Genomic DNA, 16,830 nt, shown 5'->3' on the forward strand with positions numbered 1-16,830 from the left:
TAATGGCTTTTTTTCAATTTGGCAGAACGTTTAGGGCAAACCGTTCATGGCATCTACGGGGTACTTTTCCCTGAAAAGGTCTTCAGTTCCTTTCTAAATTTTAGGAGAGAAGAGGCAGTTCTGATGTTGCTGAGATGTCATTCCAGAACCTGGGTGCATAGATGAAAATGACCAATTTTTTTTTTTAATAAGTCTGTTTCCTGTATGGAAACGTCCTAATTTATGGTGTGGAGCTGTCTGCCTAAGTTGATTATTTTTTTCCAGCTAGCAATACTGGGATACTATTTTTGGAGCCCTTGTGCGCAATGCAGCCAGTTTTGAAGATAATGCAGGATTGGAGGGGCGCTATTGTAGTTCCGTCAGTGTTTGATTAGACACAGCGTAGCTTGTAGAATGTCTTTCAGGGAAGTGAATGCTTTGCCATGATGGATGTTGCCTTTATCCAGTTGGGTGATTGGGAGAGGGCTGGTACCATTGTGTGTGTTTATTTGGTGATGTGTCACTTGAAGCAGAGGTCTGGGGGTGAAGATGAATCCAAGCGGTTTTAAATTAGCTGTCAGTTGAGGGTTGACTGTTTACAGTCTCATATCAGAGAGAAAGGCTTGAATCGGAGGTGATTTGGTGATTTTGGAGACGAGAACAAATTCTGTCCAAGTCATGATGAGCATTAGCTAGGCACTTAGGGCCAGATGTAGGTAGACATTTACCGAACGGTAACGGCCGATTCGGCCGTTACCGACCGGTAAATGGCTATTCTGGATGTAGGTGGCCTATTTTACCGATTCGGTAAAATCGGTAAATTTACCGAATCGGTAAAATTCGGTAATTTTGAAATGTAGGTGGGACTCTTCTGAGTCCCACAGGCCTTACCGAATCGGTATTTTACCACCCAATCCAATTGGGTGGCAAAATACCGATTCCAGGTGTGCATCCACACCTATGGCATGTGACAGACGGACATGCCCTTAGGGCATGTCTGTGTGCCACATGTCAAACATGCCTTAAATCGGGGAGCTAGAGGGTGTCAAAGTGACACCCCCTGCACCCTTGCAAAATTCGGTATTTACCAAATCGGTAAATACCGATTCGGTAATGCCCATTGATTCCTATGGGCTTCAATGCCCATAGGAATCAATGGGCATTACCGAATCGGTATTTACCGATTCGGTAAATACCGATTCTTACAGAATCGGTAATTCAATTACCGATTCTTTCTACATCTCCCCCCTTCCATTTTACCGGATCGGTAAAATTCGGTATTTATGAATCGGTAAAATTAACTTACCTACATCTGGCCCTTAGTAGATAGTTTTGAATGAACTGGAGGAGAGCAAATAGTTGCTGAAAAGGGAGATAGAGTTCAGAGTTCGAGAATCGTATTGATGTAGTTTGAAGCTGCTTTTGGCAAGTAGATGTTGACAAATAGTAGAGGTTGAGGAAGATGCCAGGAAGGAATGCTGGGGCATTGTACAGGAGACTGCAAGTTCCAGGGATCTTGAGGAACTAAACTGGACAAGTCGGTAGCATATAATGAGGAGAGAGATTAACAATTGAAGGACTGTGTCAAAGTTGCCCAAATTGATCTCACGTGGGTAGATAAGTGCTTGGTAATCTAATGCATTGAAGTAAGGGAAAAGATCAAGTATGATGAAGGGGGAAGGGTCGTTCTACTCGAGAAGGGTGTTCAAATACCTGAAGGGTGGCAGTATCAGGGTTACCTGAATCCTAAAAGGTAGCCCTGTATATTGTTTCTGTTCTTTTAATTAACTGGCAATTGCTTTAGCAATTTTATCAAAGAAAGGTAGGTTGATGCTGGGGTGTTATCTGGCAAGACCGCCTGGACCCAAGATGGTCTTTTTAAGAAAGTTGAGGATTCGTTCATTTGTCTTCTTTTGAGAGATTCTAGCGCATTTCTTAACTGAGGTACGTATTGTCCATAATGAAGAGGGAGGTGAAAGCAAATCTGAATGTTGATTTTGTAGATGATGGTCTTGAGAAAGGTGTGGATGTTGGTGTGTTTAGTGTGCATGTGCATGAAGAGGTCAAAGACTGCCCACATAGGGAGGGAGTAATGTGTACTGGAGGCACTATGGTTTGGTTTAATGTTGTGAATGTGTGTTCTGGAATTATACATCTTCCCTAAAAGCAACTAATTAATGATGTAGCATGTCAACAGACGATAGTAGGGGACGGATTGTGATTATCCAGCTGGTAGAGTGTTTTACTTCTATTGGTTACCTCACTGGTGTCTTGCGGGAGGTGCTTTGACTGTACTGATGAGGGATCTAAATGTAGAGCAGTGTTTTGAATTATGGAAACGGTCTAAAGCACCAGACAACTTCACACCACTTCTCCGTATATAGGGCAGGTGTTCTTGGAAAGCTCTTGGGAGTACCATGTACGTGGTATTTTTATAGTGCATAACTAGCAGAGCTCTGTACTGGGTCAAAAACACCAGTGTATTGATGTACCATACCTTAAATTTTGGATGATCATGTCAATTGTGCACTGACATGCACACTGGTTTTTCTGTTGGTGTTGTGTATGTAAAGGAGATCATTCACATCTGATGTAGGCTTGTGTGGGAGAGCTTCATGTGTTCTTGCAGGGAGCAGTAAGTTTATTTCTTTCTTTTCGATGGACTTGGTGTTATGTTATGTGTATTTGTAAAGCACACGATCGCCCGCTCGGGTATCCTGGCACTAACCAAATTATAGATATAGATACTTTAGTACACTGGTGTTAAGCATTAACGGAGTATACAATGGTGAGACTGTTCGTCTACAACTTCAGCAGCATGCACTAGAATTAGGATGAGAAGTTACGTTGAAGTTAAAGGTGCCGCTTGACACCCAGGGTGTGGAGGGAATTGGAATGATTCATTCATTTTCTTAGTGTTTCAGTCCCCAGATTTGATTTGATTTGATTTATCAATTTCTAGAGAGCACGAATGCCCGAAGGCGTCTTGGCGCTATGACTTGTCCGTATTCCTAGGCAGGCCTGGAGTTAGTGCAGTTCTTGAAGTTTATGCCGCGAAAAGCCAAGTTTTGATTTTCTTTCTAAATAACTCCAACGTTGGGCTGTTTTTTATATCTAGTGGCAGTTGATTCCATGTCCGCGCTGCATGAACGAGGAAGCTTCTTCCTCCCCAGTTTGATCGTTTAAACTTGGGTATTGCTATCAGTTTTTGTTGTCCAGATCTGAGTAGTCTAGATGGTTCGTATTGTTTCAAGTGTGTTTTCAGGAAGAGGGGTCCTTTGCCCTGCAGGGCCTTGTAAGTCAGGCATAGTGATTTGAATTTGACTCTTTTGGCTACTGGTAGCCAATGGAGTGAATCTAATTTATGGCTGATGGGCTGAAACTTTGGAATTTCCAGTATTAGTCGTGCTGCTGCGTTCTGAAGTCGCTGCATTTTTTCAATAATTTTTATTCTGGCTCCTGCATACAATGCATTTCCGTAATCCAGTCGAGACAGTGCGAGAGCTGTCACTACCGTTTTACGTGTATCTTGGGGCAGATATGGGAGTATCTTTCTTATCATTTTTAGTATCAGCCAAAAAGACGAGGCTAGCATGTTTACTTGTGCTTCGTATGCTAATTTGGTGTCTATCATGAATCCTAAATTTTTTACCTTCTCTGAGGGTTCTGGTCTTGTTCCCAGTTCATGAGACCACCAGTCTGGGGACCAGATGTCAGCGTTACCTCCCAGAATCATTACCTCACTCGAGTTTGAGGCAATTTTGTTGCATCCAATGACTAACTCTTAGCATGCATTGTTGGAATTTTTCTGCTGTTACTTCTTTGTCTTTGCCTATGGAGATGACGATTTGTGTATCGTCTGCGTAGGAGATTGGCGTAAAGCCATTTTCCCTTATTACTTCAGCAAGGGGGGCCACATATAAATTAAAGAGCGTTGGGCTCAGCGAAGAGCCCTGTGGGACACCGCATGGTACCTCAAAGGAGTCTGATTTTGCTTCTCCTAATTCCACTGTGAATTTTCTGTCCTTTAGATATGATGCGATGAGATTGCATGCATGATCGCTTGCTCTGGCTTCTCTAATGCGTTTTATTAGTATCTCGTGGCTGACCGCGTCGAAGGCCGCCAAGAGATCTAATAGCACCAAAGCGGCCTTCTCCCCGTTGTCTAGTATTTTTCTAAGTTCTTCAGCTGCCGTAAGGAGGGCTGTCTCCGTTCCGTGCCCTTCACGGAATCCGAATTGGGAATGGTCAAGCCAATTATTGTCCAGTAGGTACCGTGAAAATTGTTTGTTCAGCAGTTTCTCCAGTACTTTTGCGGCGAAAGGGATCCTAGCTATGGGTCTATAGTTGCTAGGGACCTCACAGTCCAGATTAGGTTTTTTCAGGAGTGGTCGGATAGAAATAGTTTTCCAATCGTTTGGAAATATGTTGGTGTTCAGAATTACTTCAAACAGTTTTTGTAGTACTGGTCCTATTTGTTCTGAACAGGTTTGCATCACCTTCGGTGGACAAGAGTCTAAGGGACTGCCCGAGTTTGTTGTCATTATTTCTTTGCTAATTTGTTCCACTGTAGGTAGGGACCAGTGAAAAGAAGGGGTACAAATGGGTTATTTGGTTTTGTATTTTTGGTGGGGTTTTGAATTGTGTGGTCTATCTGATTATTTTTAAATAGTTCATATACTGATTACACTTTGCTTACGAAGAAATGACCTAATGTGTTGCAGAAGTCGGATGATATATCCTCGGGGTTATTATTTTCGATTTTAGCAAGTTTTTTGACTACTGCAAACAGGTCTTTACTCGAGTTCTTGGATGCGTTTATTTTGTGTACAAAGAATTTGCTTTTTCTGTGATTGTCATTTTTTTGTAAGTGGCCAGTTCATTTTTGTAATCTTTCTTTAATTTGGGGTCATATTGCATTCTCCACTTTTTCTCTGCTCTTCTGCAGGTCTGTTTTTGTGTTTTTAGAGCGTCAGGGAGACTGACATTTTAAATCAATGCAAAATGTCGGAGTTGAAATGAAACAGATGTGTAGACGTCTGAGATTTCTTGGGTGAAGCCCTTTTTGCAACCTGTTGTACATCGGGTTGGCTATTTGGGATGCTGAGAGAAAGAAATGTAAAGATCTTGAATAACATGAATAGTGAGGATTCATGTAGGATGCAGGACAAGCTAGTCTTGCGGATGACAGCGAGCCCTCCATCAGTCCTGAATATGTGGATGACGTTCTGGGTATTAGCCATGTGAGTGATCTGTATGGTTTAAACTTTGTGAGGCACATGTGAGTGATTTACCAAGAGGAAGGGGCCCTAGCCTAAAGCTGTATCACAAATTAACAGGCGATGGCCTTGTCAGTGTCAACGCTTAGCCATCTAGGTCTTGGCTGAATGATTCACTGAGGCACTGTTTGCACCGAGAGATCTGGGGGACAACTGACCCCCTTAGATAATGAAGCCTGTACCTGTAGTCGTCATATTTAAAAAAAAACAGCAAAAAAGCACTACATGGGTTTAAGGGCCCCGGTACAAACTATGACTATTTCGGTTTTGATACCCACTGTTATATCTAGCAATAATTACATCATTACTCATTTACATATTTAATAACATTAACCAGTATTTATACATGAGTCAACGCACGTTTTGAATGCAATTGTTAAAGGGCCTTCATTTGTAAACTGCAAATGTAAAAAAAAAAAAATTGTTATCACATATCAAAGTTACAAATGCTCTCGATTATATTCTAACGTCCGCAATCCAAAGGGGAGTCTGTCAAAAAAGGTTTTTGCATCTAAAATTCTGCATGCACTTTGAGGCTCCCATTAAACTCAGGTGGCTCAGAAACAGATTTAGTAACACCTTATTAAAAGTTCATTGCTTTCATTAAAACTTTGTACAATAAACTTCTGTAGAAAATATTTAAATGTGATAAATACAACGCGAAAGTATCTGACTTTCTTAATCCTCTACCCTTGTTAGAATTACAATCAAAGTCAACATTACAACAAATGTGGTCTGACACCTGACCATAATTAAGAGGGACAAAAATAATTAAGTTGCAAACAATTATCCAGAGGAAGATCATATGTTGTGCTAATTTAAATGCAAGTTCCTCAGAACACAAGTTTTCCGTGTTTGTATAAGTTGGCATGTTTGCGCTTCTTGACATCTAGTCAAACTATATTTCATTTTATAACGTTGCAACTTGTGTACATCACAAAAGTAAACATTTTTGAACACATGTTCATCTTTTTCAAAGCGCAAAAAAGCATGGTTAGCTGACAAAGCTAATAGCATTTTTTGCACTCAAACCTTTCATCTGCTCAGGGCATGAATTCCAATTATGCAGTAACATTCTTTTCTAGCTCCTGTATTTGGTGTCCAAGGAAAATAAAAGTTTAACTGCATACTTGCAAAAAACCCTATCAGTCTTGCAGTCTCTGAAGAACATATTGTATGCAACTACATGGATGAAAAAACTTTAATAAATAATAAGTTTCATAACTGAAGCAAGTAAAACCAAAATAACAGCGTCACAGATTATGAACCTAAAAACGTAGATGTAAAATTCCCAATCTAAGACAATCCGCATAAGCAGCCAGAGAAAAATGAAAGAGCAACAAAAACGTGAACAATACAAGAGACTGACATCTAAACTAGCTTCAGTACACAAACAACTGTTAAGATCTCGGCACCAAGAACACAAAGTGGGATTACTGACCAAGTATGTTGAAGAATAAGACAATAGTTATATTCAGGGAAGAAAATATATCAATTGATATTGAGAAGAATGGCTAAACTTAATCTCTGGCAAATACCCATCGAAAAGGCAGAATCAAGATTGTACACACGTCTGAACACTAATAGTAGGTACCTGTAGGTTAACAATAATGTGTATCCATCACATACAGTGATGCATTACCACGCATAACAGAAATGAGAGATGGGGGAAAGATCGGGTTTGAATAACAAAGCAGGTTGAAATCCACCTCAAGCTCTCACCCGCCCTGCAAGAAGCCACATTCCCATACTGGTATGTCCTCCTTTTAAAGGGGAACAAAGTTGACATTATACAGATAGGGGAGGTGTAACCTACATTGTAAAAGATCGCCAAAGGGGTGGCTTCTGTGCACTCTGGGCTAGCAGAATCCGCACATAGCAATTTTTATTTTCACAGAACACATTTCGAACCACCAAAATGCTACTATATTTAGTATTTATCTTATGCCGATACCAGATTAAGACACGAGGTGTAAAATAAACACACATCTCAGGCATATTAATGCTATTTAAAAAAATCATGCATGTGTTTTAATACTTTGTTTTTTTATGAGGCATTACTTAAAAAAGGTTCTCTAGTGAGTCACAAAGGTAAACAGAGCCTTGCGAAAAATAAATAGAAATTCATTGTAGAGCAACATTTAAAATAATTGCACAGTTTTGCAAGTCGTTGACACTTCCTCCTTGTATCTTTATCCCACAGGTTCAAAGGCAAGGACAGCCCTATGGAGAGAAATGCGGCCTACGCTTTACACTCCAGGCATTTCCTTAATCAGGCATGAGTATATAATCAAGGCTGGAAGTGTGAGGCACTGTTTACACCATATCATGCTGCAACACAAAACAAATTCACCCTCAATGTGAAAATGACGTAGGGCAGGCATAGAACAGCTCAACACTAAAATTATGTTTTTACCGATGAATACCTAATGGGTGCCAACCACTTTCTCTATTGACAGCCCTGCGTACTCAACTTCTTTGTGATCTTCAGGCTTGTGTCAAAGACAACTGTGGTCCGTGTCAGAATATTTTCTTTAAGATTTTCCAGACATTTCTTATCCAAAAAAGGCCCATCCGTGCTTCGGCTCTACGAATACAAAAAAGAGGAATAGACCTTTCCGAGGAGACGAGCAGATCAGAAGTGCTTTTCTTACATGTAGAATATGCGCATATTGTATGAGCTCTGGCACATACAAACGCATTACAGTCTTGTGCTTCAACGTGTTCTAGGTGTAAACATTTTTCTATTCTACCGCACTTCCACCTCCTCTCTTGGTATATGCTATACCCAAAAATTACTACTGAGTTGCAGGCTACATGTCAAAGGGTAGGAAAGGTGGAGGTGAAGCAATCTTTATTTTAACCACCCTATGCTTACACCACAATTCTAACCATTTTCTCGAAGGTATCAACACCAAAGAACCCACAAACAGCCAAAGCGTTAATCATGTTTAGAAGGCAGTCTTGCCTTCTTTAGATTAACTAATGGCCATAAAAAGTTCTAGGACTTTCAGGTATAAAGTAAACTGGTTAAAAAATATGGAACAGTAAAAAAAAACATAGCTGGATTTCAAACAGAAAAGGATCAATAAATGAATTAAAACGTCTCACTTAAATTAAACATAAAAACATTCAGATTGCCAGTATCTCCGAGCCCTTCTATGGAAGCAGTAAAAGGCCCACAAACTCTTTGGAGTGTCAATTAACTTTGCATCTTCAACCTTGAGTCTAACAGACGAAAAATCAAGGAGAAAGGCCAGTTGCTTTTCTTTAGATCGCTTGAAGTTGGAAAACCAGGCACTCCGTCAAGTCTTTTATTGGTAACTGAGTACAGTATTTGTGCACATCTTCAATTGATCCAGTAACTCCTTCACAAGGTTCCTTAAACGAAGAAACAATCCGCGACTGAGGTTGTGGCAGCCACAATAGTTACACAAGTCAGTAATCCGGCTAGCTCAACTCTTCATCATAACGCCCCTTAATCATGGTGTTTAACAATGGGCCAACCTGTAATAGGAAAGTTTTAAAAAAAACATGTAAATCAGATATAATCAGAGGAAAGCAACATTCTACCACATATCAGATTCTTTTAACAAAGTCTGTTCTAGATGTAGGTTGGTTCATCAGCACAGAGTGGCTTGCGGCCAAGATTAGCAATAGAGACTTAAAGATGCTCTTCATACAACAGTGGACTGCATTCTACTCTGAGTCTGCTAAATTCTCTACAACTTGGGGGGGGGGGGCACTTATTTTGAGGCTGAAAATCATACAAAGTAGAACAATAAACAATTCATATTGTAGTAGAACAAATCAAACCATGAGGGAAAGGAACACGTTTCGTGCTCTAACAATCTATTTGCAGCTGGGTAGTGTTGTTTATTTATTTTTGTGTTTTATAGAGCGCAAACATGACCCGTGAGGGTATCAGAGTGCTTTACATGGTATACATTGTTGAACAAATAAAATGATTAAGGTGCAGGGACAAACAAGATGTATGGTTACAATCATCGTGAGAGTCCGCAGCAAAAACAAGGTTCCAAATGTTCTCGTCGTGGGCAGTTGGTGATAAGGGAAGGCGGTAGTCAGAGTAGCCCGCTCAATGGGGTGGAGGCGGGCAGGCCTTAGGCGAGGAATTTACCCATGAGGAAGGTTTTGGTCTCATTTTTGAAGCGTGCTAGAAGAGGGATTTTCCTGATGGAAGTTGGGAGAGAGTTCCAAATTCTTGGTGCTACTCCGGTAAACGCCCTGTTGTAGGTTCTTTTTTTTTTTTTTTTTTTTTTTTTAAAGGAGGCAGGTTGGAGCAGGAGGTTTCTGGCGGACCTGGAGTTCCTGCTTCAACCGGATATCACTAGTTTCTGTGCCAGATAAGCAGGGGTGTTTGTGTATAGGGCCTTGTTTATAGTGCAAGCTAATTTCAGCTGGATTCTGGATTCCAGGAGGAGCCAGTTCAGCGCTTTCATGTGTGGAGAGATCTGGTCAAACTTCCTGGTACCTGTCAGTAGTCTGGCAGCCGCGTTGAGGCAGGCTCTTAGAGGCACTAAGGAGGTCTTAGGTAATCCTGTGAGGGTGGAACAGCCGTATTCCAGTCTGGAGAGGACAAGTGCTTGAACTGCCATTTTTAAGTTCAGTGCATCAATGAAAGGTTTCAGCTTCCAGAGGTAGCTCAAGTGGAATCTGGCTGCTTTGGCCATCAAGTTACTGTGGTCTCTCATATTGAGGTTACTGTCGAGATTATGCCCTGGGATTTGGCAGAGTCCACAATGGTCGGTGGGCAGTTCAGGGCTGTGCTGGCCTTAATCCAGGTCTGAGTCTCCGGGTTGGCTTTTGATAGGGAGATTAGGAGAAATTCAGTTTTCTTTGCATTCAGTTTGAGTTGGTTATTCGCTAGCCATTGGACAGTTAATTTCAGGGTCTCGTTCAGGGAGAGGATCTCATTGAGCGAGGCGATGATGTATATTTGGGTGTCGTCCGCATACATATGGTAGGAGATGTTGGCGGAACGGAGAACTTCAGTGAGTGGCTCTAGGTAAAGGTTAAAGAGGGTGGGGGAGAGGGTTGAACCTTGGGGGACTCAGACTGTGACCGGGGTGGGAACTAATAGTTTGCCGTTGATGAGGAATCTCTGAGAGCGGTTGTGGAGGAAGGACCTGAACCATTCTAGTACCACGCCATCCAGACCCATCCTGAGTCTGTGGCGTTCAAATAGTTTTTCATGGTTGACCGTATCGAAGGAGGAGGATAGATCAATGAGGATTAGAAGGCAGGTTTTGCCTTGGTCTAGGGCTATGAGGGAATCGTCCACGATGTGGAGCATAGTAGTTTCGGTGCTGTGCCCTGGTCTGAATCCAGATTGGAAGTCATCTAGTTGGTGGAAGTTGTTGATGTGCAAGCTAAGTTGCTGTTGAACACACTTCTCCCATACATTGGCAAGTAGCGGGATATTGGAGATAGGTCTGAAATTGTCAGGGGAGACTGGGTCCAGTGAATGTTTTTTCAAGATGGGGAGGACTTGGCCGGCTTTCAAAGGGTCCGGGATCAAGCCCTGCTGGAGAGAGGCATTGATAATTGTAGTCCAGCAAGAACGATGGATTGGTAAGCAACGGCGAGGCAGTTGGAGGGTAGAGGGTCATTGAAGTGGTTGTTTGGTTTTAAAGTAGAGAGGATTTTTGAAATGGAGTTTTCATTATAGTATTCGAAGTCAGTCCAGCGGGCTTTGTTTTTAGGAGAAGCCAGGATGGAAGGAGCGGAAGAGTGTGGCAGAGCAGGCGGGGGTAGGGAGCAGGTGGTGGTACTGAGTTCAATTCCTAATGCAGTGATTTTATCAGCGAAAAAGGAGGAGAATTCATCTGACGATATTAGCTATTTGGGGGATTCTTTCGGTGTTTTAGCCAGTTTATTAGATTGGAATTTGACCAGTTCAAAGAGCTTTTGGGGTCTATTCTTGGCGTTCCCCAATTCTGATCTGGAGTATTCTTTTTTGCAATTGATGATGTGCTTGTTGTAGGTATTTCTTGCCTGGCGCAGAAGTTTTAGATGCGCTGCAGAGAGTTGTTGTCTCCAATTTCTTTCAGATTGACGGAGGGGTCTCCTCTCCATGTTAAGGGAGCCAATGAATCAAGGGTTTCTGTCTTTGCATTGTGTTCTTTTTAGTTTTAGAGGGGCAAGGTCGTCCAGAATATTTGAAATGGACGATGAGTAGCGTTCATTGAGATCGCTAACCTTGGTTACGTGCAGGGGGGGGGGGCACGGGGGGTAGGTAAGATCTGCAGCGAGCCTAGAGTTTCATAAAGTCTAGGTTCTTATTGTCTCTGGTCCAGCGTTTGGGAATCATCGGTTGCGACGACTGTTTTGCGGGTCCCGGGTAAAATAAGGATATGCAGTGGTGGTCAGACCAGTCACAGGGGTCTATGGAGATAAGCTTGACGGCAGACTCTGTTTGAAATGATCCAGTCAAGGATGGCTCCTTTTGAGTGGGTTGGCATAGAACAGGCTTGGGTCAGGGCTTGGTCAGTGAGAAGGTCTTTGATGGCATTGATGTAGGGATCTTTAGTGTCATTCCAATGCAGGTTAAAATCACCCAGGAAGACCTCTGTGGCATTGGAGGAAATATTTGTTGTCATGATTTCCAGAAGGTGATCAGTGAAAGCGTCGTTTGGACCTGGTGGGTGGTAGAAGATGTGCAAGTTACAGAGGTGTAAGGAGTTGCTGCAAACTGAGAGTGCGAGGTATTCGCAGGAGTCTGAGGTGTCGGTTACGAGTTCTGTGACAAGCAAGGAGGATTTGTAGATGCAGGCTATGCCTCCTCCTTTCTTGTTGGAGTGTCTATCCAGTCTGGCGATGTTGTAGTTGGGCGGCACTAATATATCCAGGCAAGGGGAAGAGTATTCCTGTCGCCAGGATTCGGTTAGTATGGCTAGGTCTAGGTTTTTGACCAGGGCAAGGTCAGCGGTATGTTTGACTGCTGAACGGCAGTTAATTAAAAGACCAGATAAGGGGGTGTCGGGAGGAGAGTCCGGAGTCTGGACCCGGATTGCTTTTTACCACACTTCTGTTGTGTAGAGTAGCTGGCCTGTTTGGGTTGATGGTGACCGTGCTGATGGGGTGTTCGGAACTCATATTTAGCGGACGGGGGATGGCTGGGGTAGAGTTGTGGTCTTGGAGGATGGCTAGGATTTTGTTTCCCGTGAGGTCTAGAGGAATAGAGGAGGCGGTGGGAACGTTGTATGCGAGTGCGAGAGCTAGGGATGGCTAGGTTGTTTGCGTGGGCGAAGATGTCTGAGGTAGCGAGAGAGGTTGCTTGAGAGGCTCGGTGTTCAGTGTGGGGGGGGTGGGGGGGGGGGGGGGGAAGAGTATGCAGTGACTTGAGGTTAGCCAGTGAGATCTCGGCAAGGTGAAGGAGATTCATAAGGTCCAGAATGGAGCTATGAATGCTCTGGGTGAGTTTGGTTGCTCTGGAGTGCAAAGTTTCAAGATTAGTATAAACAAGGGGTACGAAGGGATGAGGGTTCGATGTTTCCAGATCAGTCGAAGGGGCATGTGACAGTGGCAGGGGATTGGCTGGAGCAGCTCAGGGGTCTTTGGAGGAGGAGTATCTAGCTCGCGTTTTAGGTGGATGACTGGCGGGGAGGAGCTCTGAGGTCTAGGGGTGGTTCTGTTATGGGTGCCTTGGTCAGGGTGACTAGTGGAGGGGGCCATTCGAGGTCTGGCTCTCTCAGGGGCAGGGGACATTGGGAGCGTATCAGTCTCCTCGACAGAGGGGGTGCCCTGGGTGGGAGGAGATCGCAGGTGTAGGGGAAATGCTGATGCCAGTGACAGGAGACATGATAGGGTGGATTGGATGAGCCGAAGTGGAGGCCCTCGGAGGACTAGTAAATGGATGGCTGGATCGGTTAGTGACAGGAGACATGATAGGGGGGATTGGGTGAGCCGAGGTGGAGACCCTTGGAGGACTAGTAAATGGATTGCTGGATCTGTTAGGATGGCGTGGTGGTGGGTCATTGGTACGAGTGGTGGTGGGTCATTGGTACGAGTGTTGGTTATCCAGTCTGAGTTGTGCACGTGGTTTCTGAAAAGGGGAAAGAGGTCTGAGAATTTGTTGAGGTTGTAAGTTGAGGGTTGGATTAGAACAATGCTGTTTTTGTAGAGGGTGATGGTGAGGTCAGCTCGCTAAGGTTAGGGAGGGTGCTATTGTGAGCTTAGTGCCGTGTGGGCTGATCCTGGATGAACGAATATTGAGAAGGTGCAACAGGATTTGACATGGTTGAGTATGGGAGGGGCTAGTAGGCAGTAGAGAGAATGGGTCTCCAGTACCACGGCGGAATGGAACTTGAGCGGCTGAGGTAGGTTGCTCGACAGTTATTGAGTGATGGGTCAGGATTAGCTTTAATAAAAAGTCAGTCGAATTGGATTATAGGCCAAATTAGAAAAAGGGGCGCTGTTTATAGTGACACTTGTGTCAGCCCTAGTATGTCGGCCGCTGACTTAGTAGAACCCCTAATGCCCTGTTTAAGGTGAGTTTGCTATACTTTCTTATACGTTGCTCCTTGTTTAAGGCCAATTAAATTTACTTTACTATACACTGCTGCATTAGCAGCCTCTCGTGGCACATAACAGGGTAGAATAGGTGTATAATTGATTCTTACCGTAGTTTTTACTCCCTTCCAAGCTTTTCCTGCGTTTGTTCAGTCTTCTTTCAGTGTCAATTTTTTTGCAGGGTCCTCCTCTCCATGAAGTCGAGTGCGCTTTGCTGCAAAATGGAGGAGTTTGGGCTCTGGACATCAGGGCCCCCCCTTGGCCCCGTGGTCAGTAGAAGGGGGGGGGAGCTGGCCCAGATCGAAAACAGAGGCCCCTGCTGCTAATCAGACGATCCATGGCCCCAAAGCGGACTAGAAGCGATCCGCTGCAACCGAGGGTCAACCAGGCGGCCCAGAGCGGATTTAGACGGTTGGCGGCTGCTGGGCCTCAAATGCGACGTCTGCTGCAGCCAGTAAACAATTTAGCAGCCCCCAGGCGGTCTGCTATTACTCGGGTGCAACTCCGGGCTCCCAGGGCGGATCTGGGCGGTCCGGTACAGCGCTGGGCGATCCGGTGTTCCCAGGTCAGATCTGGATGGCCCGCTGTGCGATCGCTATGTATGGGGGGCTCCCTGCACAGACAGCCAGCGCCCTTCCTGAAAGGCGTGGGCCGAGCGCTTTCCAAGCCGCAGCCCACCCGGTTCCTGGCTCCAGAGAAAACGGGAAGAACGGAACACCACAATGGCCTCCCCCAGCATCCAGATGCCGCCTGGGCTCCACACGTTACTTTGGAGACGTCGGGGCATCAGCTGTTAATCTTCGCAGCGCCCCTGCCATGAATGTCTTCGGTGCCGGAAAAGTCGGTCAAGCCAGATGGTCCTGCTCTGGGCTTCGCTGGATGACCCCCGCCACCATCGCCCCCAGTTCGAGGGGTTCGACCGTGAGTAGGCCAGTAAATCCAGTGGTTGTTGGTGAGCAGGAGGGATGTTGTGTCTTGGTGTTCTTCGAAGAAGTACTCCTATGAAACCCACAATGCACCAGGACAGACCACCTCAGTTTGGGTTTTTCCACATCTGGTAAGTGCTAGTATATAGATGCAAAGCCTTAGCATGTCCATTAACTTAACATATGATACTATGGAAAAATATTGCAGTACCAGATATTGTTACATACTAGCATCCAAGGACGACGGTAGAGCACATGTGACTATAGCACTACAAGTTGCAAACCAATAGTTACTGTTAAGTAACTTTTTACGTTAGCAGCATATGGTGCTATAAACCACATGCTGTGGATAGACTGAAAATCATTAAAATTATCCATATTAATATATATTTTTTCATTTAACAACTTTCAATATTTACACTTTGGGATAGTTGGCTGCAATTACCATAAATAGTCCTTTAACAACTTTCCCTGCAGGCCCAAGTCGGTCTGTCTTTCATATACTGCATTTTTCCCTATTTTGGACTACCGTTACCACTAATCGTAGTTAACAAATTAGTAGCCTCCCCTTGATAAAAATAGTGATTTATCACACAAATTACAAAAGGTTGCAGACACCGGAGCCAAAGTTTGAGAAATTCTATGCCTAGATATGTAGGCAGTAGCCTTCAAAGCCACACTTGTCCAATAGCCATTATATGGGATGCAGGCACATGAAAAGATTAAATAAATAGCCACATTACAAGATGGCAGCTTTTTAGTTTAATCTGTGACACTTGTGAAGGCATGGTCACAAAGGAGAAGAGCTTAGATGTGTGAAAAAGTACTCTGCAGCATTAGAACATCTACATTTCAGTGACCAAAATCCAAAACAGCACTTAGTAGCCAACCCATGATGCTTCGAAGACAATGTATTAGGACACAATTTAAACAATGCACAGCTACATTAATACATTCAGTAGAATACAAAGATTTACAAGTGGGCACCTTAGAACAACGGGATTGTTCGCTGCCAAGTGGGCCCAAGTGACATCAGAGAAAGAGACAAAAACTACAATTGTCTATGATGTTGCTTTGAACTCGGAAGCGTAAGACTCTTATTATTGGCTACACTATATTCAATGTTATGTTGTTTAAGCTAGGCCAACCTCTCTGTGCCAATATCCCTTGTAAAATATGTCTGCTGATCAGCTGTGCGGAGGTGTCCGAGGAAGGGACACAAAAGAACTTATCTATGTTCTTAACCTCCCCTCAGCAACATCCACTTCCCATGTGTTGAAATAATTGGTGCCCTTCCTCTCACTTTCTTCCTCGCCCTCCATTCGATACCTTTTATATTGGAATGTAATTAGCAGGTGTTACTATGACCCAATGTAATGCGCCTTAATTTGGCATCACAGAATGAATGTCTGAATTGGCCTGCCTGGGACTACAACTTATCACCTCCACATCGCACACAGAAGTCAGTGGTGAGTGTTTAAAAAAATGAGGCATTTTAAAGATGCAATAAAACAATATATCATGTGCTGCCACACTTCTCCATCACCCTTCTCCACTCCCAATGAGAGAGCAAACAGGAAATACTTCAGAGACCTGTCGCTGATGGAAGAAAACTGGTTTAATGATCAAGTCTCCTTTAGTCTGCATGCAGTTATCTACTATTTCACTTCCCGTCCGTCAGGTCTCTGAAAACTATGGAAATGCAGCAGATCAGAGTTCGTTTTCACTGCTCTAAAGTCAGGGAATTAAAAAACATGGATTTCAAATGCAGGCTTCATTAATCCCAGGAATCTGCGTCCTATTACAATCTAAGGTTCGCTGGTAAATCGGTGCCAATTACATTTACCAAGTGGCATACAACATGCGAAGTTCATGTTTGTGCTGCCTGTCAGAGGGTCAACTATGTAACAAATGATCAGAAAGCACAAAACAAGAAAGCCAAACAAGCACTAACGAAGCCAAAGGGTCTGGTTTTGTGCTTCAATGCTTCTATCAATGCAATCACTCCTCTATCTGTCCATGAACTCAATAACTTACCCATTCTCTTAATTACTTCTCCCTTGCACTCGTGCACCTATTTAACATTATAAAGGATCACTGTGGTCCAACTTTAA

The 16,830-nt window shown here is 43.6% G+C and overlaps 1 protein-coding gene across 3 annotated transcripts in view; it reads right to left on the bottom strand.

Annotated features, from left to right (window-relative positions):
- Positions 1-5,562: 5,562 nt before the first annotated feature.
- The window catches only part of HIF1AN (hypoxia inducible factor 1 subunit alpha inhibitor), a 170,364-nt gene continuing 159,096 nt past the window's right edge, over positions 5,563-16,830 (bottom strand). For all 3 annotated transcript variants that reach the window (XR_015295931.1, XM_086922245.1, XM_086922246.1), the window contains exon 8: positions 5,563-8,765. Coding sequence is in view for 2 of the 3 variants with exons in the window: in XM_086922245.1 (XP_086778371.1) it covers positions 8,709-8,765 (57 nt within the window). In the remaining variant the exon portion in view is untranslated. The remainder of the gene's footprint in view (positions 8,766-16,830) is intronic.

The sequence above is a fragment of the Lissotriton vulgaris genome, chromosome 5 (genome assembly GCF_964263255.1).
Source record: "Lissotriton vulgaris chromosome 5, aLisVul1.2, whole genome shotgun sequence".
In the NCBI taxonomy this organism is placed as follows: Eukaryota; Metazoa; Chordata; class Amphibia; order Caudata; family Salamandridae; genus Lissotriton; species Lissotriton vulgaris.